Source organism: Pygocentrus nattereri, chromosome 16 (genome assembly GCF_015220715.1).
Source record: "Pygocentrus nattereri isolate fPygNat1 chromosome 16, fPygNat1.pri, whole genome shotgun sequence".
Taxonomy (NCBI): Eukaryota; Metazoa; Chordata; class Actinopteri; order Characiformes; family Serrasalmidae; genus Pygocentrus; species Pygocentrus nattereri.
Window position 1 is genome coordinate 6,553,889 of NC_051226.1, and position 24,880 is coordinate 6,578,768.

At 41.9% G+C, this 24,880-nt stretch overlaps 1 protein-coding gene across 2 annotated transcripts in view; it reads left to right on the forward strand.

Annotated features, from left to right (window-relative positions):
* The first annotated feature begins 950 nt into the window (after window positions 1–950).
* The window catches only part of cert1b (ceramide transporter 1b), a 72,532-nt gene continuing 48,602 nt past the window's right edge, over window positions 951–24,880 (forward strand). The window contains exons 1-2 of one of the 2 annotated variants that reach the window (XM_017723594.2): window positions 951–1,538; window positions 5,576–5,710. In XM_017723594.2, the coding sequence (XP_017579083.1) occupies window positions 1,401–1,538; window positions 5,576–5,710 (273 nt within the window). In that variant the 5' untranslated portion in view covers window positions 951–1,400. The remainder of the gene's footprint in view (window positions 1,539–5,575; window positions 5,711–24,880) is intronic. The other variant, XM_017723596.2, reaches the window with a different exon arrangement.

A 24,880-nucleotide genomic window follows, 5' to 3' on the forward strand; every position in this document is an offset into this window, starting at 1 on the left:
CTATGGATCATTTAAAAGGCCTGTAAAGTCTAAAAATTTTATCTGATGTATTTACTATTCTGTGTATTTATTGTCTAGTCATGGGCTGGATGTTAGGGAACTGGCCCTGTGACCGGAAGGCCACTGGTTCGACCCACAGAGCTGACAGCACATGACTGAGGTGTCCTTGAGCAAGACGCCTAACCCCCAACTGCTCCCCGGGCGCTGCGGATTGGGCTGCCCACCGCTCTGGGCAAGTGTGCTCACTGCCCCCTAGTGTGTGTGTGCTCACTAGAGTGTATGTGGTGTTTCACTTCACGGACGGGTTAAATGTGGAGGTGAAATTTCCCCATTGTGGGACTAATAAGGGTCACTTAATTTATTGTTCTTTATGTTGATTGTCTGGGGTATTTACTGTATATTCTGCACTTGTGCGTCTGCAGTGCAGTCCTGCGTAATGTGCTGCTGATGTGTGTTTTGGGGCCTGAAGAACGACATTTTGCTTCAGTGTATACAGGTTATATTAAGGCCACGCGATTTGACTTGAATTTCATTTTTGTACAGCAACCCTGGAGGTGTTCAGTTCCACTAGTCACCCCCCTGACTCCACCAGCCACAGCAGGACTCCCCTCTGAGTCTCTTCTCTCCTCATTGTTCTTCTCTTGCTTTGGGGGAGTCTCTCTCCCTCCATGTGCTCATCAGGGATCTGGGCCTGAATTTCATGACAGCTGCTTCGGGACAACGTTGTCGAGATAAAACTGAATTGATTTTTTTTTGTTTGTTTATTAGGGCTGGTCTTCAATTTAATCTCATTAAAATGGGGTTATCTCTTAGATTTATGAGGTTAAAGCAGCAAAAGTCATCATTCAGATGTTCTTAGACCACAGAGGGGCTGCATAGGCGCCACAAACAAGTTCGACTCAGTTGGGCTTTGGTGAATCGGTTCGTCGATAAGAGCCGGTTCGAAAGCGCGATTCGATCAGTGAAGATGGCGTTGGTTTGAGAGCCCAAACGCGCCGCTTGTTTCTCCTCGAAAACACAGAGGAGCTCGATTTAACGCAGATTTCCAGCCTTTCCGCGACTGTTTTCGGTGTCGTGTTGCTGAAGGATATCTGAATGTTCAGCGGTGGCCGTTGTAGGGGGTTTACAGCGACCTCGCGTAGAGGTGTGACCGTTTTTTTGAAAAAGAATCAGAGGGGCGGGTTTGAAGGCTAGTTAGCTCGGTTAGCTTCCTGCCTTAGAGCCGACGGACGGCTTGCTGGCTCTGTTTAACCCCACATTCTCCTGAAATCAGCGCCGGGCCGCTGTGTCTCAGCTCGCCTTTGACTTCGGGAGGGATATTAGATGCCAAGTTGGCCGACCGGCTTCACGGTTTTTGGTTGTTTTCTCGCTGAGCCGTCGCGCCTCACCACCGGCACCTGATGAACTCGAGTCCGCTGCCCAACGGTAAACAGATGTCGGACAACCAGAGCTGGAACTCCTCGGGCTCTGAGGAGGACCTGGAGGCTGATCCTGGACCGCACGGAGGGGTGGCCGAGTTCAGTGGAGTCCTCAGCAAGGTTAGTGACCCGCACACCTCGGGGCAGGAGGAGGAAAAGGGGCAAAAATCAGTCATTTGAAAGAAGTTGAAGTGCTCAGCAGTGGCAACTCTAGGAAGTGGGATTAACAGGAGTGAATCTCTCAGTAATGGCCTGAAGTAACGAGTGTTCAGTAATCTGTAGGAAAAGGATGAAGATGTACATACTAACGTTAATCTGTAGGAAGAGAGTTGAGTCCTCAGAAATAAACTGAAGGAAAAGGCCGAAGAGCTCAGTAGTAGTTTGAAAAGAAAAGGTGGAGACCTCACTATTAACCCGAAGGAGACGGATTAAAAGATTAATAATAATAATAATAATAATAATATGAAAGGAAAGAGCTAAGGTCTCTGTGATAATCTGGAAGGAAAGAGCTAAAATCTCAGTAATAATCTGAAAGAAAAGAGGGACGGTCTCGGTAATAATCTGAAAGAAAAGAGGGGCGGTCTCGGTAATAATCTGAAAGAAAAGAGGGACAGTCTCTGTGATAATCTGGATGGAAAGCGCTAACATCTCTGTAATAATCTGAAAGAAAAGAGGGGCGGTCTCGGTAATAATCTGAAAGAAAAGAGGGACGGTCTCGGTAATAATCTGAAAGAAAAGAGGGACGGTCTCGGTAATAATCTGAAAGAAAAGAGGGACGGTCTCGGTAATAATCTGAAAGAAAAGAGGGACGGTCTCTGTGATAATCTGGAAGGAAAGAGCTGAAATCTCGGTAATAATCTGAAAGAAAAGAGGGACAGTCTCTGTGATAATCTGGAAGGAAAGAGCTGAAATCTCGGTAATAATCTGAAAGAAAAGAGGGATGGTCTCGGTAATAATCTGAAAGAAAAGAGGGACGGTCTCTGTGATAATCTGGAAGGAAAGAGCTGAAATCTCGGTAATAATCTGAAAGAAAAGAGGGACAGTCTCTGTGATAATCTGGAAGGAAAGAGCTGAAATCTCGGTAATAATCTGAAAGAAAAGAGGGACAGTCTCTGTGATAATCTGGAAGGAAAGAGCTGAAATCTCGGTAATAATCTGAAAGAAAAGAGGGACGGTCTCGGTAATAATCTGAAAGAAAAGAGGGACGGTCTCGGTAATAATCTGAAAGAAAAGAGGGACGGTCTCGGTAATAATCTGAAGGGTGAAAACATTGCCGACAGGTTGTAAGGAAATGGGCTGTGTTATAAGGTGAAAACCTCAGCAATAACTTTTAACAAAACCTGCAGAAACCTCAAGAATAATCCCTCAGAGAAAGGCTGAGGTTTTCACCCTTAATGCTTAAGAAGGAAAGGAAATCTTAGTAATAATCCTTAAACCTCCTGCTTCTCCTTTCGCTTGTTATTGTTCCGTACAGCCAGATTGAGCCTGTCTAAACCCATGATAACATAATGCGCCCGTTTAACTCCGGCTTTGTTTACAACTTACCTCGGCTCCCGAGTGGACTGTCTAATGTTGTCTTTGCTGAAATAGTATTTTAATGTGTATTAAGCACAGCTGGACAGCATGTTGTCCATCTCACTAGCTTTAACCACTGAAGCGTAGTGCTGCAACCAAGCCTTTAACCTGCCTGCAGGGGTAACAATTTCCTACCTGCCCTATACAAACAACTTACCTACATGCCAGAGTGTAAGAGGGAGCTGACGGGCAACACAGATTTGAATTAATTCGCCTTCAGGCTGTGCTTGGACAAGCAGCTCCTTGCCAGGGTTACTAGAGGTCATTCTGAAGCTGCTCCTGCTTGATATTCCAGGCAGGGGCTTTGCTCTAGCTGAGCTAAACACTGGTTGTGCCAGGCAGCCCAAGTGGTTTGACTCAAATGTCATTACAGAAACCCCCTTAAATGCTTTAAACGTAGAGGGAGGGCTGATGTAGCTGCTTTAATTGGATCTCCTGTTTGAGTCATGCGTGTTCCGGGAGAGACAGCAGTTTAAATCATCCACCATCAGGTGTGAATGCTTATTGCTGCTGTCGGAAGAGCCTCGTATCTCCGAAATTGTAATTTTACAGGGGAAGGAAAAACATACGTTACTTCTAATGCAAGTCAGTGGAACCAGACATTTTTCCAAGTCATTTTGGGCCGTTTCTTTTAGTCCATTTATCATGAAATAAATCGGGCAGAACATTCTGACCACCTCCTCGTTTCTACACTCACTGTCCATCTTATCAGCTCCACTTACTGTATAGCTGCACTCTGTGGTTCTACAGTTACAGACTGTAGTCCATCTGTTTCTCTGATACTTTGTTCTTCAGTGGTCAGGACCCCCATGGACCCTCACCGAGCAGGTACTATTTGGGTGGTGGATCATTCTCAGCACTGCAGTGACACTGACGTGGTGGTGGCGGTGTGTTAGTGTGTTGCGCCTGTACGAGAGGATCAGACACGGCAGTGCTGCTGGAGATTTTAAACACTGTCCACTCACCCTCCTGTTATTTTCAAATCATGTCCAGATTTTCTTTCGACAACAGTGATATGTTTAGTGGTGGTTTGTGTTACTTTATATTCCAGCGTGTTTGTGAAGGGGAAGCGTTTACTGGTTTAGGGATGGAATGTGTACTTCAGTGTTAGGTGTGTGAAATCAGTTTGTCAGTACGTGTCGTATATGAAATGTTGCAGCTGGTAACCCTGACGTGCCCATACTGGGCCATTTTGCATACAAAAACTTGTTTATTTAATGTTTATTTAACTTGCTGGCTGCTACAGATTGTTTTGAAAGAGCAGCTCAGCCTACGCAAGTATACAGTAAATCATGGATTTTTGTGTATAATTACTCAATGTCTGTTGTAATTTCTGTCAAGTTGGCATTTTCAGTATTATGTAAGGTTCCCTTTAGTATCATTTTAGGAGAAGTAGAACAGTCCAGTAAGGATTAACCAATATTGGAGTTGGCTTATGTTGAGATAAATGGAGAAACTGGAACTAAATCGAACTGGTTTAGCATTATGGGAAATGTGATGTTGCAGATGCAGTATGATGAATAAAATGCATTGTGGTGTCTAAATATTCTGCTCTTCTCAAGTGTGATAAGTATGTGTTTAAGATTGATTTGAGATCAGTAAATTCGAAACTAATGCCGGCCTCACACCAAACGACTTTTCAAGTGACCACTGTCGCAGCCAAATATCCAGTGTTGGAATAAAATCATGAGAGCTTTAATATTAAAAGTTCACTGAGTGTAACAGTGGTGTAAGGAAATGTGCAGAGGGCTTTCAGGATGGCTTCACTGAAGATGCATCAATGCTTTTCTTTGGCTTTGGTCTCTTATTTTGTTTGTTAGGTTTTTATAGTTTAGCTGATTGAATATTATGAGCTAATGCTGAATCGCTGCATGTTTTGTTGATGTGTCTTTGTTTTTACAGGTTAGTTAAAAAAATTCTGGGTGATGATCTGCCAGAATATACAGTTCTACAGTGAACTTGGGCTGAGCCCCAGATCTTTACATGACCAGTTAACGTATCTTTCCGTTTGTACTGCTATAGAGCGTAGAAGGACAGAGGGTTTCTCTACTTGGAAATTTCCACCAAGTGCATGATGGGGAATACTCTCAGAAATCTATTTGCGGTCTTTCAAATAGTAACACTGCAAGATCGCCAGTCTTTGCAAAAACAGTCTGTGAATAAAAACATTGTCATTGTCTTTAGGTGTGAGAGGTTGTCAGATTCTAGTGTTTTCAAAGTCTTTTTAAAGTCTTCTAGTGTATGGTTAGCATAAATCTGTACAATACTGCTGTTATTTTAAGCAATTATCTGCTGCTACTGTTGTGATTTCAATGTTATCGTGCGTCCCTACAGTCCAATCAAAATAAGCTGTGTTCGGTTTGTTAGGAACTCTGTTAGCGTTGAGTAGTACACTGAGGACGCATGGCTTATTCATTTTATTAATACAAGCTTTGGTGCGGGTTCATTAATTTTATTAAAGTTAGCTTAACTAGTTTGATATGTTTAGAAAAGTGTGATATTGAATTTTATCAGTACCGTCTAGCACCACCATGTCAGTCCTGCTCTAACGCTGTTCTCTCTCTCTCTCTCTGCGTCTACAGTGGACTAACTACATCCATGGCTGGCAGGACCGATGGGTTGTCCTGAAGAACAACACTCTGAGCTACTATAAATCTCAGGATGAGAGGGAGTACGGGTGCAGGGGCTCGCTGTGCCTCAGCAAGGCCGTCATCACGGTAAGCGAACCCTGGGGCATCCTGCCTCTGCGGGTCAGGCTTATGGAATAGAGAGCTCTAGAATTCTCAGATGTTTCGGTTCTAGATCTCCAGTTTTTGGGCTCCAAGGCTTTCAGTTAGAATACAAAGTTATAGAAGTCTCAGCTGTTTCAGTTTTAGAACTCCAGTTCTATGGATTCACACACTCTAGAATACAGAGCAGTAAAATTCTCTGCAGTTTTGGTTCTAGATCTCCAGTTTTTGGGCTCCTTCATTTCAAGTTAGAATACAGAGTTCTTGAAATCTCAGTTGTTTCAGTACTAGGGCTCCAGTTCTATAGATTCAGACACTCTAGGTAGAATACAGAGCTCTAGAATATCTAGAATAACTCTTTCAGTTCAAGAAGTCCAGTTCTTTTGATTCTTGAACACCAGTTAGAATGCAGAACTATAGAACTCTCAGCTAGAAATCCAGTTCTTTAGAACTCCAGTTTGAATTTAGAGCTCTAAAGTTCTGAGCTATTTCAGTTCTAGAACTTCAGTTCTGTGAATGTTGGAACTCTAGTTAAAATATGTAGCTCTAGAATTCTCAGTTATTAGTTTTCAGCTCGAAAACTGTCTGCCTTTTCAGTTCTAGAAATCCAGTTTACTCTAGCCCACTCTAGAACTGAAAGGTTCTAGAGCTCAAATTGGAATCATAGATTAATTGTGAGCTACCTTAATTCTAGAACTCCAAATGCTTTATATTCTAACACTCCAGAACCTAAGGATTCTAGAGCTCAAATTGGAATCAGAGCTGAAGTCTTACTGAGCTACTTTAATTCTAGCTCAGTAACATTTAGATTTAGATGAATGTTTATTTTGTAAATAGTAAACAGATGTGTGTGGCTTTTGGAAAGCAGGAGAAAGTGAGGTAGGTGAACAGAGTCAATGCTGGGCATTAGGAGAGAAGCAGCAACAGAGATGCTGTCCTCAGACGTAGGCAACTTGCCAGACACAGACAGTCTGTGGCCTATTTTCTGCCATTCATCCTTACACACACATACACACACCTGGCAAGCACAGAGAGTCTGCAGTCAGGAAGGTGGTGTTATCACCTGTGCTTGGTGCAGGTAGAGCTCTTATCGGGGGTGGTGGTGGTGGTTGAGGTGTGTGATAATCGCTGCTGACAGACCTTCTTGCATGGCAGAAGTGCTTTTCCTTTCCATTTGTGTTCAATAAGGAACATTAGATACTTGTGATTTGAGTCAGGCTCTGATTTCATCACGCAGCGAGACGTGGATTCTGCGCATTGTTGATGATTAACTAACCGAGTCAGGTGACGGCGCCACATTTGGACGTTTAGCAGGGCCTCCACGAGCACACTTTGCCACTGTTTTCTTGCGTCACTGCCAAAAAGGAGGAAGGCAGCATGAGAAGAGCGGAAAAAAATGGAGCGAAGGTTTAGTCGTCATAGAAACGGCCTGAGCTGAAGGTTTGCCTGCAACCTTTTGCCCCTTGCTTTCAATGATTAAGCTGTAAATGTTTGGAATCCGTGGGTACGCTTTCAGCGAAGCATATCTTCAGAGCAGTTCTGAAGGGTCAGAGTGCTGCACAGATTAGCATCCCTGACTTAACTCACCTGCTTCAGTACATTAGCTAATTAGGCGGTGCCAGAGCTGGTAAATGGCCTCATAGTCCTGGGGGATATTTCCCAAAGAAGGATATAAGAGCTGTGTGTCCAAAGGTTTGTAGACATCCTCTCTGCTTGTGTTTCTTCTGAAATTAACTCCACCAATTTGTGAGCATTTCTGCCTAATTAAACGGTTAAGCGGTTAAAAACAAAGTCTGGGAACTTCTTAAGTCTGAAATCTTATTTGCTTAGTCAGCATGACAGCTTTAGTCAGGCCTGAAGAATTTAGGACAGAAGCTATTACAGTACAACAGTTCTTAAGTTCATGATCTTATTCATTAACACTATTACAGTTAATTCTGTCCTAACTTTAAGATAAACCCCAGAGCATCTTAACTTCAGTTTTAACTGTCTGTTTCTATTGTTTTGTGCAGTGACTGACAGCATAGTTCGCTATAACTAACGTTAGCATAATCACACTACATTTATCTATATTGAAAACGGTGCTTTGACTTGTGACTGTTTTAAAAGTCCAGACACTGCAGACACAATCTCCACCGTCGCCTCTTATTACCTTTGTGTGTTAATGTTGGTGGTGAAATATTACAGTGATGGTGGTGAATAATGAGCTGAACGAATGTCTGTTTATTAGGAGGAATAACGTTAGTGCGCTTGGCTAAAGTGTTTGGGAAATGGAGACTGAAACTGAGACGGCAACGCTCTAATAAATAGCAAGGAGGCGCTTTCACAATATTCTTAAGCTTTACACCCCTCTAGCCCATGCTTGGTATTGGGCATGGGGACCTCAGGCTCATGTGCCACTGTTGCCAATTCTATTAGTCACTGCTTTTGTGGGGGGAGTATATAAACAACTGAACGCCTGTTTCAGCAATAGGTGCACCTTTAGTAGCTGGATTCACCAGTCATGGCTGTCTGGATTAAACCGAACATCAAATCTGTCCAGCAGTAGAAGAGACGGTCCTGTTGGACATCCTTCACTTTTACCTTTACTTATGCAGCTAACTGAGGTTGTGATGTGCTGTTGTGGAGTTTTATGTCGCTGCGGATTGTTTTTAAAAGCCCAGAGCCACTTGACATGTTGTTTATGTGAAGGAGAGCGGCCAGAGAGCCGTTTCTTGACGCTGACTCTTAGCCAGCTTTTAGAATCTGAAGACCAATGGACACTAACACAGTGAGCCATATTTGGAAGCTCAGAATAGTGTTTACCTTTCTATTGTGTGTAAAAGAAATCATCATGGAGTAATGTGAGTGGCTGCTTCTCTCTCTCTCTCTCTCTCTCTCTCTCTCTCTCTCTCTCTCTCTCTCTCTCTCTCTCTCTCTCTCGTCCTTTTCTCCTTCATGCTCTCTCTCAGCGCTCTAGTTTCTGAGGCCACGTTTTGCATTTCGGAGTTTGAGAGTGAAAATGGTGTTACGTTTTGTTTACCGACAAGCCGGTTTGAAGGGTCGAGTGAACGAGTTACACATCTGAGTCTGTTTGCTTTATACCAACCGTTTGGTGGGACTGTAAATATTAACCTCTATTACAAGAAGCGGAGCCCCACACACAGTCTTTCTTTGCTGAATTCTGTTCTGTCTTCATATGCAAGGCTACGTTTGAGCCTAGTACAGCGGTCGGCGGCATGCGGCTCTTTTACGGTCCTGTTGTGGATCCACAGCAGATTTAGGCTTTTAGGTAAACTTAAAATAATCCTCTTTTACAGTAAAGCTCTGCTGGTCGTTCAACACAGTTTAACAGTAAATGGTCTTAAACGCTGGAGTTAATGTAGAACTACTGATTCACCCTGAAGATCAACGCAGACTGCTGGTCACCATAGCAACACAGACAACAGTCTCGCCCAGCTAGTAGCTACGAAACAGCAAAGAGAGAGATTTAAGACGAACATCGATAATTTGGAGATGAATGGACTTGTTTGCATTTATAAGCACTCAAGCTGGTTTCTTGTTCCAGTTTTTCCGTTCCACCTTAAATGGTGCAGCTGGCAGGACAGTTCCAATGAGAAGCGACTTCAGCCTGGTAAAATTTTGAATGTTGAGAGACGTTTTACAAGAAGCTCCTTTACTTTTGCAGAAAAATATCCTGTTGGAGATGCGAGAAAAGCAGCTCTAGCTGAGCTAAAGCGTGAAGTGGAGCAAATGAAGTCTGTGTTTTCATTTATATCAATGTCTTTAGCTTGTACATCAGGACATACTGAGACATATTTACATCCAGGATGGTAAAATGGACATGACATGTTGTCGCTAATGTGATCGTGTCCTGCATTTTTCTTGAATTATAATTTTTCCGGCATAAACCATTGTACCTTAAACGGTCACAATTCATTTTCCCTCCTCTCTTTGTCCCTTAGATTAAAACAGGCTGTTTTTTTTACTGTGTTTTTAAGACTGTTGTATGTAAATGAGCTCTGTTCTGATTGGCTGCCCTGTATTGTGCCTTTATTCAAAAAGCAGCTTGGACTGAAACACTCCTTTTAACTTCACTATGAGTGTGTGGAGCACTGCTGTAGCCTGTATAAGTAGATGTATGTAAATGTTGTGGCATCATAAAAACTGAATTCAAAGCGGGTTGTTTTTATATGGCCCGCAGAGAAAATTGTACGTTGTTAAACTTTAAAAGTGTTTACATAGTATATCAAACTCTTTAATGTGAGGAAAGTCACTTTTTCCACGTAACACGGCAGATAAATTGCTGGCTGTTTTTGCTGCAGGTCAGATTACTTAAAGGTTTTCTGCAAGAGAAACACTGGCTGTGTGGATGTCAGGAGATCTGCTGAAAAATAAAGCCGCTCGACCAAAAACAACAGAGAAAGGAGAGTTTGGAGCCAGTTGCAAAGGCACTAAATTAGCAGCTGTGGAGCATGTCACAATGAATATTCAAAGATTTTAGCTTACAATCAATTAATACTTTCACGTCTGTGGCTGCATTCCTGACAAAAAACGCAAGTTTTAATCCATCTTTAAATACCATTTGTGATACATTTGGAAAATAATGTGGCTTGGAATTTTATCAGTACCATCCAGAGCTACTATAAACACGTTCCAGTCAAGTTCTGTTTTTTTCCCTGGTACCGTGACACGTTAACACGTACAGAGAAAGACACCAGAACGCTGTAGCAATAAATTCACATATAAAGCCAGTGGACAGGAGTGGTGGCGGTTCCTCCTGGTGTTTTGGTCGGGGTGGAGTGGGTAAAGCTGCGAACAGGATTCTGCTCTTGCTGTGAAAAACAAAAAGCATTCTGCTTTCATCTCGCGGTGAACGTGAACAATGTCAGACTGCACGCCAAGAATCAGACCGTGAGCAGGATTTCTCTGTCTCTCTTTTTTTCTCTCTCTCTCTTTTTCTCTCCCTCTCTGTCTGTCTGTCTCTCTCTCTCTCTCTCTCTCTCTCTCTCTCTCTCTCTCTCTCTCTCTCTCTCTCTCTCTCTCTCTCTTTTTCTCTCCCTCTCTGTCTGTCTCTCTCTCTCTCTCTCTCTCTCTCTTTTTCTCTCCCTCTCTGTCTGTGTCTCTCTCTCTCTCTCTCTCTCTCTCTCTCTCTCTCTCTCTCTTTTTCTCTCCCTCTCTGTCTGTCTCTCTCTCTCTCTCTCTCTCTCTCTCTCTCTCTCTCTCTCTCTCTCTCTCTCTCTCTCTCTCTCTCTTTTTCTCTCCCTCTCTGTCTGTCTCTCTCTCTCTCCCTCTCTCTCTTTCTCTCCCTCTCTGTCTCTCTCTCTCTCTCTCTCTCCCTCTCCCGCTCGCTCTCTCTCTCACTCTCTCTGATTTGTGGTCAAAGTTCTTTTCTCAGAGGCCTGTAAACAAATGACTGTTCTCTCACCCTCTTTTCTGTTCAGGACCAGCATAAAGACAAGATTCTGACCACATCCTGCGTGTGCACTACCGTGCAGAAATTTGGAATTATTTGCTTTATTATTAGTAGTAGTAGTATTAACTGATCTAATTTCTATTTAATTTCTATTCTAAATATTATAAACCTGTCAATGTTTCATTGAGTATTTCAAGAATTCTCTTAACAGGAAGTGAATAAAAGATAAAGAATATATAGTGATTATGTATTCGCATTACCTTGTGATGGACTGGCGACCTGTCCAGGCTGTTTCCTGCCTTCTGCCCAATGACCCAGCAGGATACAGTGGCTTAGGTTGTGTGTGTGTGTGTGTGTGTGTGTGTGTGTGCGCGTGTGTCTGTTGTTATTTTGTCATTATCTGCTTAATTCTGGATATTAAATATGACAATTATTGAACAGCCACTGGGTTTTCTACCATTTAGTTGCACGGATTAAGCATTATTAGAATTATCTTATACATTGATGTGCAGTTTGTTTTTGAAAATGAAATATTCTGTCTGTCCGTCCATCTTTCTTTCTGTTTACACGCCGGAGAACTGCTCCTACTGTTGTTTATATTTAAGCAATAGGACACGAGAGGCAGTGTTTTATCACGAAATACCATAACGGCTGTGATCTGGTGGCCGTAGATCATCACAGCCATGATGTTATTTTGTGATAACTCACTCCTCGAGTGCTCTACTGCTTTAATACAGCAGTTAAATAAATACAGTAAGAAATGAATAAACTGGCCGTGAACGCGGCGTTTAAAATGCTTTAATGTTCAGCTCCTTCCTCCTAATTACAGCTCCTTAACAAGCAGCTTGTTGCTACGTCAGAGTAACAAGCTCCGCCCACTTGCTGCACAGCCGGAAGTTCGTTCTCCAGCTCCACACAGACCAACTGACAGTCTGGGAATTAAGTATCGTCTCGTCTTCAGAGTCGGACCAAATCGGCTGTCGGTCAGATGTGATCTTAACAGCGTCCGTTTTCTGTTTCCAGCAAAGTAAGAATATAAATGTTCATGTTGGCTTGAGCGTCTCCTGCAGCTGTCGAAGTCGTTGCTTAGCAACGGTGTCTCGGTGGAGTGATAGTGTTTGTGAAAAAGCTGTGATGTTATGGTGAAATAAAGGAACAGTTAGAGAAGACCTCTCGACCAATCAGATTTTGTGGCTGGAACCAGCTGTTCTATTGCAGTGTATTAAAAACTTATTTGCAGTATATTACAACACATTCGTGAATCAGTGCTATGACATGATTGGCCTGCATTACTTTGACCGATATGGTGTACTTTAGTTGGACTGCTTGAATACCTTTACTCCTCAGAACACCCACCAAAAACTCATCTGTTACCAGGGGTTGAAATTTCCTGTATCCTGGTGCCCTTTAGCCCAACATTTGAGATCCACCCCCACCTTTAACAAACCACCAAACCATTTGAATTTTCACACTTAATAACCAAACTTTTCACTCCGACCTGGACGATAAACAATGAGCACAAACATGGTCCATCAGCGTGTTTACTTTATTATCTGTAGCTTACGTGCTTTTTAAACGTGATCTGATTTAATGAAAACTTTTAAAACTAAGCTATACTCTCCGACACACACACAAGTGACCTCCCCTTGTTGATTGAGTGTGTTTGTTTAGTCCTAATGAATGAACACCTGTCTGTGATGTTTTTGGCTACAAAGTCAGTGTTTTTGGCCGATGTATTCATTGACTGAGTGACCTAAAAGATCATTGGAGATTTTTTTTTATCTGTCTGCCGTTGTCTGGAACTGTTTTTAATCATATCACACAACTGACTGGCTAGAGGTTCATTTACAAATTACAGCATTCTATGATATCAGTATCGCAAAGGACAGCACTGCAACAATGATAAACGATATATGGACCTCTGATGTGGTCATTCTGTAGTTGGCATTGTGCCTGTATTAGCAGGTCTATATACCAGGTCTAAGATGGACTTCTCTGTGACAGTCGACGTGTTAACATTGAGTGTGTTTACATGCACTCGATAATCCGATCATAATCAGATTTTTGCAGTTATCCGATTACTCAAATGGACATGTAAACACCATACTCTGGTTAAGAAATCTGATAAAGAGGCAGCTTTTAACTCAGTTTTCAGATTTCTCAGTGCTGTGAGCTCTTACTCTGATTTCTTTCTGATTTCTCAGTCAGAGCATCTGTGAAAACAGACTGCTGTGCCGGAAAGAAAGTGAGCTCCTAAAGCGTTGTGCTGTGTCTCGTTGGCGACACTGAAACCGGCTACATGCTTGATGAAATGAAGGATATAAATATTCTTCATCTTCTAGGTCAGAGGTCAGTAATAGGTGGACCGCGGTTCGAGTCCACTTTTCTAGTCTTTACAGTACCTTTAGCGGCCGGAGACTCACCGACCAATCACATACGTTGTAAATATCACGTGACGCTACTCAGCCAATCAGATCTGTGCATTATGATGCACAATGAGACTCGAGTGGGTGATGCCACACAGGGGGGGACAAGGCGAGAAACAGCAGTCAGAGAAGAAAGTGAGTCAGAGGGAAGTTATTCCACATGACGTGCTCTAAAAAGAGAAAACTGACAGTAATTGTTGTTGAAATCTGACTAAACTGGACTTTATTTGATCAGATATTCAGTTGTTGACTGTATAAGATGCTGATATTCCTACTCAGCTACTTCAGTAAACAGTAGTCATGATGCAACTTAGACATTAGGATGTTCTGGACCTTCACTCTGGAAATTCCCTCTCATTGGAACTTACTGAATTTTAATTAAATACCCCTGCTCTAGATGATGTATGTTTATAGTTTCAGGTAACGTGGCCCAATGCTTCAAGCCACAGCATGAAGTTTAAGCATTATGTTTACGCCGCGTCATCTTCTGTAAGTTTACTGGCTGTTTGTAAAGCAGAAATCCGATTGCTGTCTGACTAATATAGATCTGCAGCTTTCCAAATTTCTAATTACTCAAGTGCATGTAAAAGCATTGACTGGATTACTGTCCAAATCTGATTTTCTGCATTTATTGGATTATTAAGTGCATGTAAATGCACTCTGTGCTGCATCCATACAAACAGTGAGTTACCACTCCTGCTAATTGAAATGTTGTGCATACAAATAAGTCTACTATTAAACATCTACTGCTGCCAAAGGCTCGTAACCAAAACATTAGGCAAAGTTTGCTTGGGGTATTTTTGTGTTCTTGCCTACTTTCTGATGTCAGTTTATCAGCAGTGTCGCCTCCCAGGTAGCAGAATTCATATTTCTGCTCCTTATTGACCTCATCATTCAGAGAATCCAGTGGCATCCAGAGGAAAATGGTAACACGTGTCGAGTTTGTAACCGCTGTGTTAACCGCAGGGCGTGACGGCAGTGATTCTCGAAAATCCCATTCATTTTTCCCCCCACAGAAATCCAGCTTATACCTGGGTTTTCTAATATGGCCCTGTCTACAGAATGATGACAACTTTAGAGGTCTGTTTTGAGGCCGTGTGCTGGCTGTGGTCTGAGTCCGTGAATTAGGGTGTGTGAGGTTAAGGCGTGCTTGAGTGTTGGAGACAGGCACACACAGGTACGCAGCACACACAGGTACAGGTTGCTCAGGGACGGGTGGGTCGCTGCAAACGCTCACGTCCGTCGTAAAGTGTGGCTTATCACAGGTTGAGACAAGAATGAGAAGGGGAATGTACAGTGGGGTCCAAAAGTCAGAGGTCACTAGTGAAAAAGGTGGTTTTTGTTTGTTTATTTATTTATTTATTTTTACTGTTTTAATGCAAAATTGTCCATTGCAAAGCACAACAGTGAGTAAAAAGTAGTTTTACTAAGCAGAATTTCTTAGTAATTAGTAAAAAAACGCTTTTGTTAAATAATAATAAATCATAATAATCATAATAATAATAAGTCATTTTTATTTATTTAGCACTTTTCATGCTGGTGGCAGATCAAATTGCCCTTCTTTTCTTGGGACGTCCTGTAATTAGATCATTATCTCAAGCTAACATGGGCGTTTGATTATGAGGCTGAAGTCGCTTCTCATTCCCGAGCTTCTTGTTTGTTATCCCGTTCCACCTTAAATCGTGCCTGAGGCGCCAGAATGTAACTGTGGCAACATTTAAGGTAGAACGGGAAAATTGGAACAAGGCTTTTTAGCATTTGACAGTTTCTCGTTGCAGATTAAACGTGTGAGGAAACCAGCTGGAGTGATTACAAATGCAAATAAATCCATTGATCTCCAGATTATCGATGTTCGTATGCAGTCTCGTTGTTAGGATCCGTGCTGCTGTTTTTTGTTGCCATCTTAGGACGTCCAGTAAGGAGATCATTACAATGATCAGTAATTTAGTGAAAGTTACACTCAAATAAACTTGGACTCCACATGTTTGTGCAAAAGTCTCTGAAGAGCAGATCAGATCTGCATCAGATGCTCTGAAGAGCAGATCTGCTGGAAAGTCAGAACATGAGCTTCAGTGGGAGAGAGAAGACCAAAAAAAAAAATCTGATCTTTTTTTGTACAAAAGTTTTAAAATTGTCAATTCCCCAAACATGCATTTGAATAGTGAGCTAGAAATAGTGCAGAATCTTGAATATTTTTTCTTTGTTTTACTTTCTTTGCTTCAAATGTTTCAAAATTAAAAAAATTCCTTTTGTTTCCACCTTTAAATGGAAAAAAAAAATCCCAGCTTTCCAGTGTAATCGCAGATGTTTGGAATGTAAGTGTTACAAGCCGGGTAGTGACAAAGAGGGGAGGGAGAACTGAAAGGGAAACAAAGAAAGGTGATTCCAAAAGGGTTAGATGGAGAGATAAGGCAGAAAAGGAGAACGGTTGAAGAAACCTGAGAGGAAGTTCTTACTCTAAACGTGGCGTATTGAGTTACAACACAAACGCACGGCCTCCTGTCTGGCTCGGGAGTTTCTGCTCTGTTCTCTGGCTTGATTGGCAGTGAAATAACACACTGGACCCCTTTGTTTGTGTGTGTGTGTGTGTGTGTGTGTGTGGAGTAATGCTTCATTGGTCAAACACTGCAGAGGCTCAGTTCAGTCTCTCAGGCTGTGGCTCATCAAGCTTTTTCATGCTGATCTGGCCTTTTGCTTCCTCGTCAGCTGATTGCTGTTAAATCCAGACCACTGAACGGATCCTGAATCAGCTCTGCCTACAGAATTCTGGGCGACCGGGAGTAGTTAGACCCATTAGACCTCACACATCTACGGTACAGACGCTGTGAATTCAACACCATACACATGTGCTATATAAGCAATGTAATTAATACTCCATGTGCTGTAAAATGTCTCAGTAGCGTAAAGACAGTTCCCATGTGCAGTACAATCAACACACCATGTGCAATTCGCTTAAAATATTCTTAGTGTAAATTTCTTTTGCTTTTTTATTTACAATGTTTATATTAATTTTTTTGAAGGATAAGAGCTTTATTTATTTATTTATTTATTTAATCTTTAGTATTATGTAATTGCCTGTTGCCAGTTGACAACCCAACATTTAAGAAGTTTTGTCTTTTCAACAAAAACCACCTTGGGTGTGTGCTAATGTACTGTAGGCTAAAAAGTGTGCGATAAGTGAAAACAGTTACTTTGCTCTGCTTTACCCTTTAGCTCAGCTCTAGCCGCTTTTCTCACATCTCCAGCAGGAAACCTTTCCAAAACTTCCAAAACTTCCCAAAATGTCTCTCAGCGTTTGATTTTTATGAGGCTGAAGTCGCTTCTCATTCCCCAGCTTCTTGTTCCAATTATCCCGTTCCACCTTAAATGGTGCCTGAGGTGTCAGAATGTAACTGTGGCAACGTTTAAGGTGCAGAGCGGGAAAATTGGAACAAGAAGCTGATTTTAGCTTCGTGGCTTTTTAATGATTGAGTTTCTTGTTGCAGATTAAACGTCCATTCATCTCCAAATTATCGATGTTCGTCTTAAATCTCTCTCTTTACCGTTTCGTAGCTGCTAGCTAGGCGAGGCTGTTTGCTGTGGTGACCAACAGTCTGTGCGCCAACCCTCAGGGTGAATTAGCAGTTCTACATGAATTCCAGCATTTAAGACCATTAAAACTGTGTTGAACGATCAGCAGAGCTTTACTTTACTGTAAAGGAGGATTATTTTATTTTTACCTACAAATCTGATTGTGCTGTTGAGCAGCAGCAGGGCGGTAAAAGCGCTGCTGGCTCCGGAGCCGTGTGTTGCCGACCCCTGTCCACAGTAATAAGTAACAAACTGTAACTGTATTGAACAACATTAAAAAAGTTAATAAAAAATTCTCTCATTGTTACCTCTTTTCTTTAGTGCCTTGCTGTCCCTTTGCTGCTGTAGCACTGCAGAAGTCCCCACTGTGGGACTAATAAAGGACCCTTTCGTTATCGGCAACGATTGACGTGTAACCCGATGGCGATGCTTCATATGTGGTGAATGTATTGTGAAAGACAGTTGAACTGTGGAGAACTGGCTTAATCCTAATATACTGCAGAATGCAGTGTTTTCTTTCCCATTACTGATCAAACAGTGGATTATTACACGACATAAGTGATGTTTTGTATATCTTAAGTGTCTGTGTGGTTGATTTAGTCGTGCTATTTAACTTATTCACAGCTGTAGGAATGGAGGAGGGGTGGCCACTGTGGCCACAGGAAGACACTACCCATTTTCAGTTCTGTTCTGTGACATGTTTTCAGTTTTGCTTTCATGCCATGTTGGCCTATTCTGGACCCTACATTAGACATTTTGGCCCAATCCTAATTCGCCCATCGCCCCTAGCACCCCGTTTTGAGCATTCGCGTCTAGTGGTAGGGTGTCATGATTTTTGTTGAGATAGAGAGGCAGGGTGAGGTGTTGGGGCTGCGTGACCCTCCAAACAGGTTTTTCAGAGACTCATTCCACTCAAAGTGTGAGAATTTTCTCTGTTAAAAAATATGATAATTTTACGAACTTTATAACGGGCATAAAAATCGTTAGTAGTCTACAGATGTCTCGGTAGTTAGCTGTTTCAGACCAAACTGGTTGTAGACAGGTGTGATGAGGTTGGGGTCGCAGACTGCATCACCGGTCAGCCAGGGTTTGCTGCGGTGGCCCTACATCTGAGTTTAGCTCAGTGTGTGAGTGTGGTTATGTGTGAAGCACAAAGACACGTCATCCACGCCTTTAGCAGAGTTGAATCAGAGGGACGCTGCTGAGGCAGAACTGACCACAATAAAAAAATGAGTTTTACATATATCACTGCTGTCTGAAGAAAACCTTGTCTCCGTTTTTGTCATTTTTCAGTTTTGACATGAGCTGAAAATACCTGTTGTTCTGTACATTGATTGTGAATTTCATGAAAAATGGTCCAAAAGAAATATCCCAAAATTACTTGGAAAGACGTCTGGTTCCATTGACTTACATTAAAAGTGATGTTTTTTCCTTCTCCTGTAAAGTTGCCGTAAAGTGAAATGCCCCTGCACATAATACAAGGGTTCTAGGAGTGTCCTTGAATTGATTCAGAAGGTTCTTTAAACTTTTTCGAAAGTTTTTTCACAATCACAGATCCCTTTTTCAGCCATGGTTTTTTAGTCAGCCAAAAGTGGTTCTTCTGTGGTATCACACAAACACTTCATGGCCTTTTTGAGAGCTTACAGCTCCAACCATTTCCATGCAAATGGAGTTTTGGGGGACATTGCTTTGTTATGCAGACTCTAGATTAGTTTATCTCGTAATGGTAATACTGAGGAAAACTGATCCCGGTGGAGTTCAGCAGCTGCTCTAATCTGGCCCATTGTTGAGCTCACATAGCAGGTTGATGCTGTTAGTGTCCCAAATTTAGCGAAGAGAGAAGAGGCGATGCTCTCAGGCATCGGAGGTAGAGCTGGGCGTTTCTGGAACAAGAGAGAAATTCAGTTTATGCAAAGACTTGTGTCCTGTCGTATTTTTTGCGTCTCTCATGCCAGCTACAATTATACAATCAGAGCAAACAGAGCCGACGTTTAGTTAAATAATCGCTGACCACAAACTCTCACTCTCCGGCCCATTATAAACATCTGCATTGTTGGTGAACCACCAAACAGCTGCTTCAGGAAGTTTTTGATTATTTTTGTGTGGAACTGTTTCCCCATCGTGTCTGGATAATGTCAGCACATTATTTCTTGTACACACACTGCAGGTTTTCTACTTTTCAAATGACTTTATGGTTGTGCTTCAGTATATCAAACCAGGGCCGGGCGATATGGCAAATACGTAACATCACGATATTTCGTTTTTCTGAGGTTTGTTAAATTGGAGCAGACAAAGTGCACAAGCAGAATATTTTAAATGTACTGTGATGCTAATACATTTCCTTATATAGTCTTAAAGTACGCACTCAGTCCAATTAAACTGGACTGCACTGAAACTGAAATGTGCAGTCGCTCAGTGGTGTTTAAGTACCGATGATTATCCACAATATAAAGACAATTGTAATGTAATTTAGATGGTTATTGGTTAGCTCAGGAGCCGCAACATTTCATGTTCATTTTCTTTAAGTAAAGTTTTACCATCTTGGGAGGAAGTCTCAGTCTCAGTATGTGCTCATGTACTACCATAGACTAGAAATAAAAACTGAGAACACAAACTTGCGCTTATAAGCTTTAGCTCAGCTGTAGCTGCAGCAGGAAACCTTTCCACAAAAGTAGAATAGCTTAGTGTAAAATGTCTTTCAACTCAAAAGGCTTTTTAATTTAATCACCAGCTTCTTGTTTGAATTTTCCCATTCCACCTTAAATGGTGCCTGAGGTGCCAGAATGTAACTGCTGCACCATTTAAGGTGGAGTGGGAAAATTTGGATGAGAGGTTAATCAACGAAAACTTTGTGACATTGTAGTTTTTTAGCGTTTCTCATTTCAGATTAAACAGATCTGGAAATCAGCTGGAGTGATTATAAATGAAAAGAAGTCGATTTGTCTCCAAACTATCAATGTTCGCCTTAATTCTCTCATTTTAAACCTTTTCATTAATTAGCAGCTAGTTGAGATTGTTGTCTGTGTTGCTATGGAGATCAGCAGTCTGCGCACCAACCCTCAGGGTTCAAGACTGAATTTAGCAGTTCTGCATTAATTCCAGTGTTTATATTTATCTTCCATTTGCTGCAGTATGTTATTTATATGATGGCCCGTGTTCTGCCTCTTTCAAGAACCGGATCAGGCTACAACACTCCCTATAACGTCAGCGTGAATGGGTGGAGCTAAACTGCTGTAAGCCGAATAGTTGGAAATGTTTGTTTTTGTGACGTCACAGAAACGATGATTGCGTTTACATGCACTTAATAATCCGACATCTGTGGAAAATTCGATTTTGTCAGTAATCCGATCAACGCTTTTACATGCATTTCATTAGATAGTGGGGAAACTGTATAAGTGTGGCGGTAAATTCTGCTTTACAGCCGTCCAATAAGCTCACAGTAGAAGATGTAGAACTCAAACTTCATGCTGCAGCTTTTTTTTTAAACATCACAACACTGCACCTGAAAACATACATCATGTAGAAGATGATTTATTAAAATAAAGCATGTATTTGGTTTCAGTGTTGCTCCCTTATTTCCAGTGCCACTGTCTGTTTTCACACACGGGCACACTGAGAAAGCCGAAAGAAATCAGAGTACATCTGATTACTGTGCTAAAATCCAGCTCTCTATCTACTATTTCTAGACCTCTAAGAAATCAGCGTGCTGTTTACATGTCTGTTTGAATAATCAGATAACTGCAGAAATCCGATTATGATCAGATTGAGTGCATTTAAACGCACTCACTACATGTGATGAATGCAGAGAATCTGATTTGGTCAGTAACTTGATCAATGCGTTTACATGTACTTGAGTAATCAGATAATGGGGAAACTCGCAGAAGAAGACGAGACACAAACATAACGTAAAACTCAAACTTCATGCTGTGGCTTTTTTTTAAAACATCGCGCCTGAAAATGACCTGAAAATATTAACTTGCATCATCTAGAAGATGAAGAATATTTAAATCCTTCATTTCGTCTAGCGTGTATTTGGCTTCAGCGCTACATTTCGCGTCTGTTTTTGCACATGCTCAGACTGAGAAATCCGAAAGAAATCAGAGTAAGAGTTCACAGCACTGAGAAATCAGATTACTCAGCTACAGCCAGCACTTTTATTGGATTTGTCGAGCTCTAAGAAATCGTAATCTGCCGTTTACAGGACCGTTTGAATGATCAGATAACTGCAGAAATCCGAATATGACCTGATTATTGAGTGCATGTAAACAAACTCACTGATTTCATTTTATTTCTCAGCTTAGTTTCCCTGTGTGGACTAGATAGTGAACGGCACATTCTGAAGCTTTAACAGTGTTAATGTAAAACTTTTGTTTAAAAGAATAAAGCAAGGAAAATTGTGTCTTATTTGAAATGGGCCGATTTTTAGGACAGTCCTAATGTAATTTAAACATCCTAAAGTACAGTAGTGCTAGCAGATGTGACTTTGTGCCATGGCTCTGTTTTACTGTAGGTTTACTGAAGGAGTCTGAAGCACATTAGAGTGAAACATTAGCACCACGTTGGCCCTGATTTAGCTCGGCCTGATCTACTCCAGGAACACCCACGCTGTGTATTGGCCTGCTGAATATTTGATAAATGCAAGGCTGTTTGTAGACATGGCCGCTGAACCGAGAGCAGGAAAGTCAAGTGCATTTCTAAATGCCAGTGTGTTTGTGTTTTTCAAGCAGTTTGAAAACCTCAGTGGAAAGATAACAGCCAGCCAGCCCTCTTGTGTGCGGTGTAGTGTGTGCGGTGTAGTGCAGTTGATGCGGTGAGCCACTCCTTGGAGAGCAGTGTTGATATCTTCGCTTGCTCACTGCGCCGTTTGGCGCGCAGTACGGCTGCACAGTGTGGACAAAACACTTGTATTACAATACAATACAGCAGTCGTTTACAACATTTCAGGTGCCCCTGATAAATTGACGTTATGTTGATTTTTCTAAGAGAAAATACGTTACACAGAAGACACTTGTGTACATTTTAACGCACCATTACTTTTGGATTTAACATTTTGGAGCGTCAGATAAAACTCTTCACATGTTACACACTATATTTTATGTTAAACTCAGCAAATTCATTTCATATCTCATCATATCTGTCAGCAACGTACAGTTTAACTGGAGTGTAACATTTAAATATAAATGTATTAAATCAAGCCTATGTTCTGCACTTACATGTGTGGGATTATGTGTAAAACAGTCATGATTCATTTATTTTTACATGACCCTGATGGCCCGTGTTCTGCCTCTTTCAAGAACCGGATCAGGCTACAACACTCCCTATAACATCATTGTGAATGGGTGGAGCTAAGCTGCTGTAAGCCGAATAGTTGGAAATGTTTGTTTTTGTGACGTCACAGAAACGATGATTGCATTTACATGCACTTAATAATCCGGCATCTGCGGAAAATTGGATATCAGTAATCCGATCAACGCTTTTACATGCACTTCATTAGGTAATGGGGAAACTATATGAGTGTGGCGGTAATCAGATTTCTGCTTTAAAGCCGTCCAATAAGCTTTGTATTTAACATTTTTGGAACGTCAATGAAGTTGGGACGTTGTGTAAAACATAAATAAAAACAGAATATGATGATTTGCAAATCCTTTTCCACCTGTATTCAGTTGAATACACTACAAAGACAAGATATTTAATGTTCAAACAGACAAACTTTATTGTTTTTTGCAAATATTCACTGATTTTGAAGTTGATGCCTGCAACACATTCCAAAGAAGTTGGGACAGGATCAACAAACACTGTAAACACTTTACCTGTTGCACACTATTTTATGTTAAACGAGTTTTCAACACTAAACTTTGTGGAAAAATGCTGTTTGTAAACATGTGACAGTAGACGCTGGCAGTGCCAGAGCTGAGGTTGCTGTTGCTGTTCTCTTTGTGGTTTTGGCCTCAGACTCGTGCAGCTACACTCACAGTTACCTTGCATCTACACACCACTCACACACTTCTCTAACCTCTTGCAGTGGCTAGTTTGCTCTGTTTAGTGTTTCTCCAATGTGTCTGATTCAGCTCATTACTAACCTCCTGTGTATTAGACCAGGTTAAGCGCCAAACCCTGGTGATGATGATTAAATGAAAGAATTGAGCTAAATTAAAAACATTGCATTCATAATTTGAGTTTTTTTGTGGCTCCGCTGACACGTTTGTTCTGTCACAACTTAGAAAACGCAGGGAATGTTAAAAGGCTCATGTCATGGCACGTCAAGTTTTCTTTGTTTTTTATGTAAGTGGTAGTTTCAGAAGGTACCATGAAACACATTTCAGGGAAGACACTTTGAAGCTGAGCATTACAGATAAATGTACTGAAATAATTAAAGCTAACAAAATGTATAGCAGCGTTTCATGTGTTTACTGCATATTTTGGGTTGGATTTTTTTGTGATGTAACATTGGGCAACGTTGTGAATGTGGCAGTGATTTTAATGCACGAACACGAACACAGACACACAGCACATCTGTGTTACGTAGACCGATCAGGCATTACATCATCACCACCTCCTTCTTTCTACACTCATTGTCCAGTTTATCAGCTCCACTTACTGTATAGCTGCACTTTGTAGTTCTACAGTTACAGACTGTAGTCCATCTGTTTCTCTGATACTCTGTTACCCTGTTCTTCAGTGGTCAGGACCCCCATGGACCCTCACAGAGCGGGTACTATTTGTGTGGTGGGTCATTCTCAGCACTGCAGTAACACTGACGTGGTGGTGGTGTGTTAGTGTGTGTAGAATATCTGACTTCAGCTTCATATCACTGAAGAATTAGGGGGGGGGTGATAATAAATAACTGCCCCCCTCTTTGAAGGCGTATGATCCCTAAATGTAACTAAGCCCAGCAGTGAGGAGCTGAACTTTCCCCTCCTCTGCTGTCCCTGCAGACGGGCAGGGTCACCTACAGAGCAGCGCTGGTAGCTGTTAATGAAGTGATGCTCTTTTTATCTGAGGGTCTCATTTCAGAGGAAGATCTCAACCACTGCCCTGTAACTCAGTAACAAGGGGAGACACTCGAAAACAAGCGGTAGGGGTAAAAAGAAGAAACGGGACTGGACCTAAATATGTGTTGGTCCTGAGCGCAGGTGTGCGGCTCTGAGCGTCAGCAGGGCGACGGTGCAGTGGGACGGTGAGAGAAAGTTGCAGTAAGGAAGTGATGAAACGCTGAACTCTCCTGGCGTTTAAAACAGGAAGTGTGTCCCTTTCCTGTGTTGCTCCGTCCTTTGTCCTCGTGTGTCAGAGGGGTCGCGGTCTGCGCCTCTGATGTAGTAAACCCTTTTTCTCTTCCTTTCTCCTCCCCTTCTTCCTCTCATCAGCAGGACTGATATACAGCTCATCTGGAGTGGCTAGAAAGTCTGATCTTCACACGCTGTTAGCACTGAAGGTTCTGTGCAGGGCAGTGTTCCCTCAGAGGTTCTGCAGTGGGTTTAAGGCCTGATCGGTTCCAGGTGAAACGTTTGTATTTGTGTTGAACAATAAAATAAGAAGCTTGGAGACGAGGCTCTTTCACTCTCTCTGTCTCTCGTTTGACTTTCTTTCCCTCTCTCCTTTTCTCGTTTCCTTTTCTCTTTCTCCCTTCTCCATCGCCCCTATTTCTCTCTCTCTCTCTCTCTCTCTCTCTCTCTCTCTCTCTCTCTCTCTCTCTCTCTCTCTCTCTCTCTCTCTCTCTCTCGCTCGCTCGCTCGCTCGCTCGCTCTTTTTTTCTCTCTCTTTCTTTTT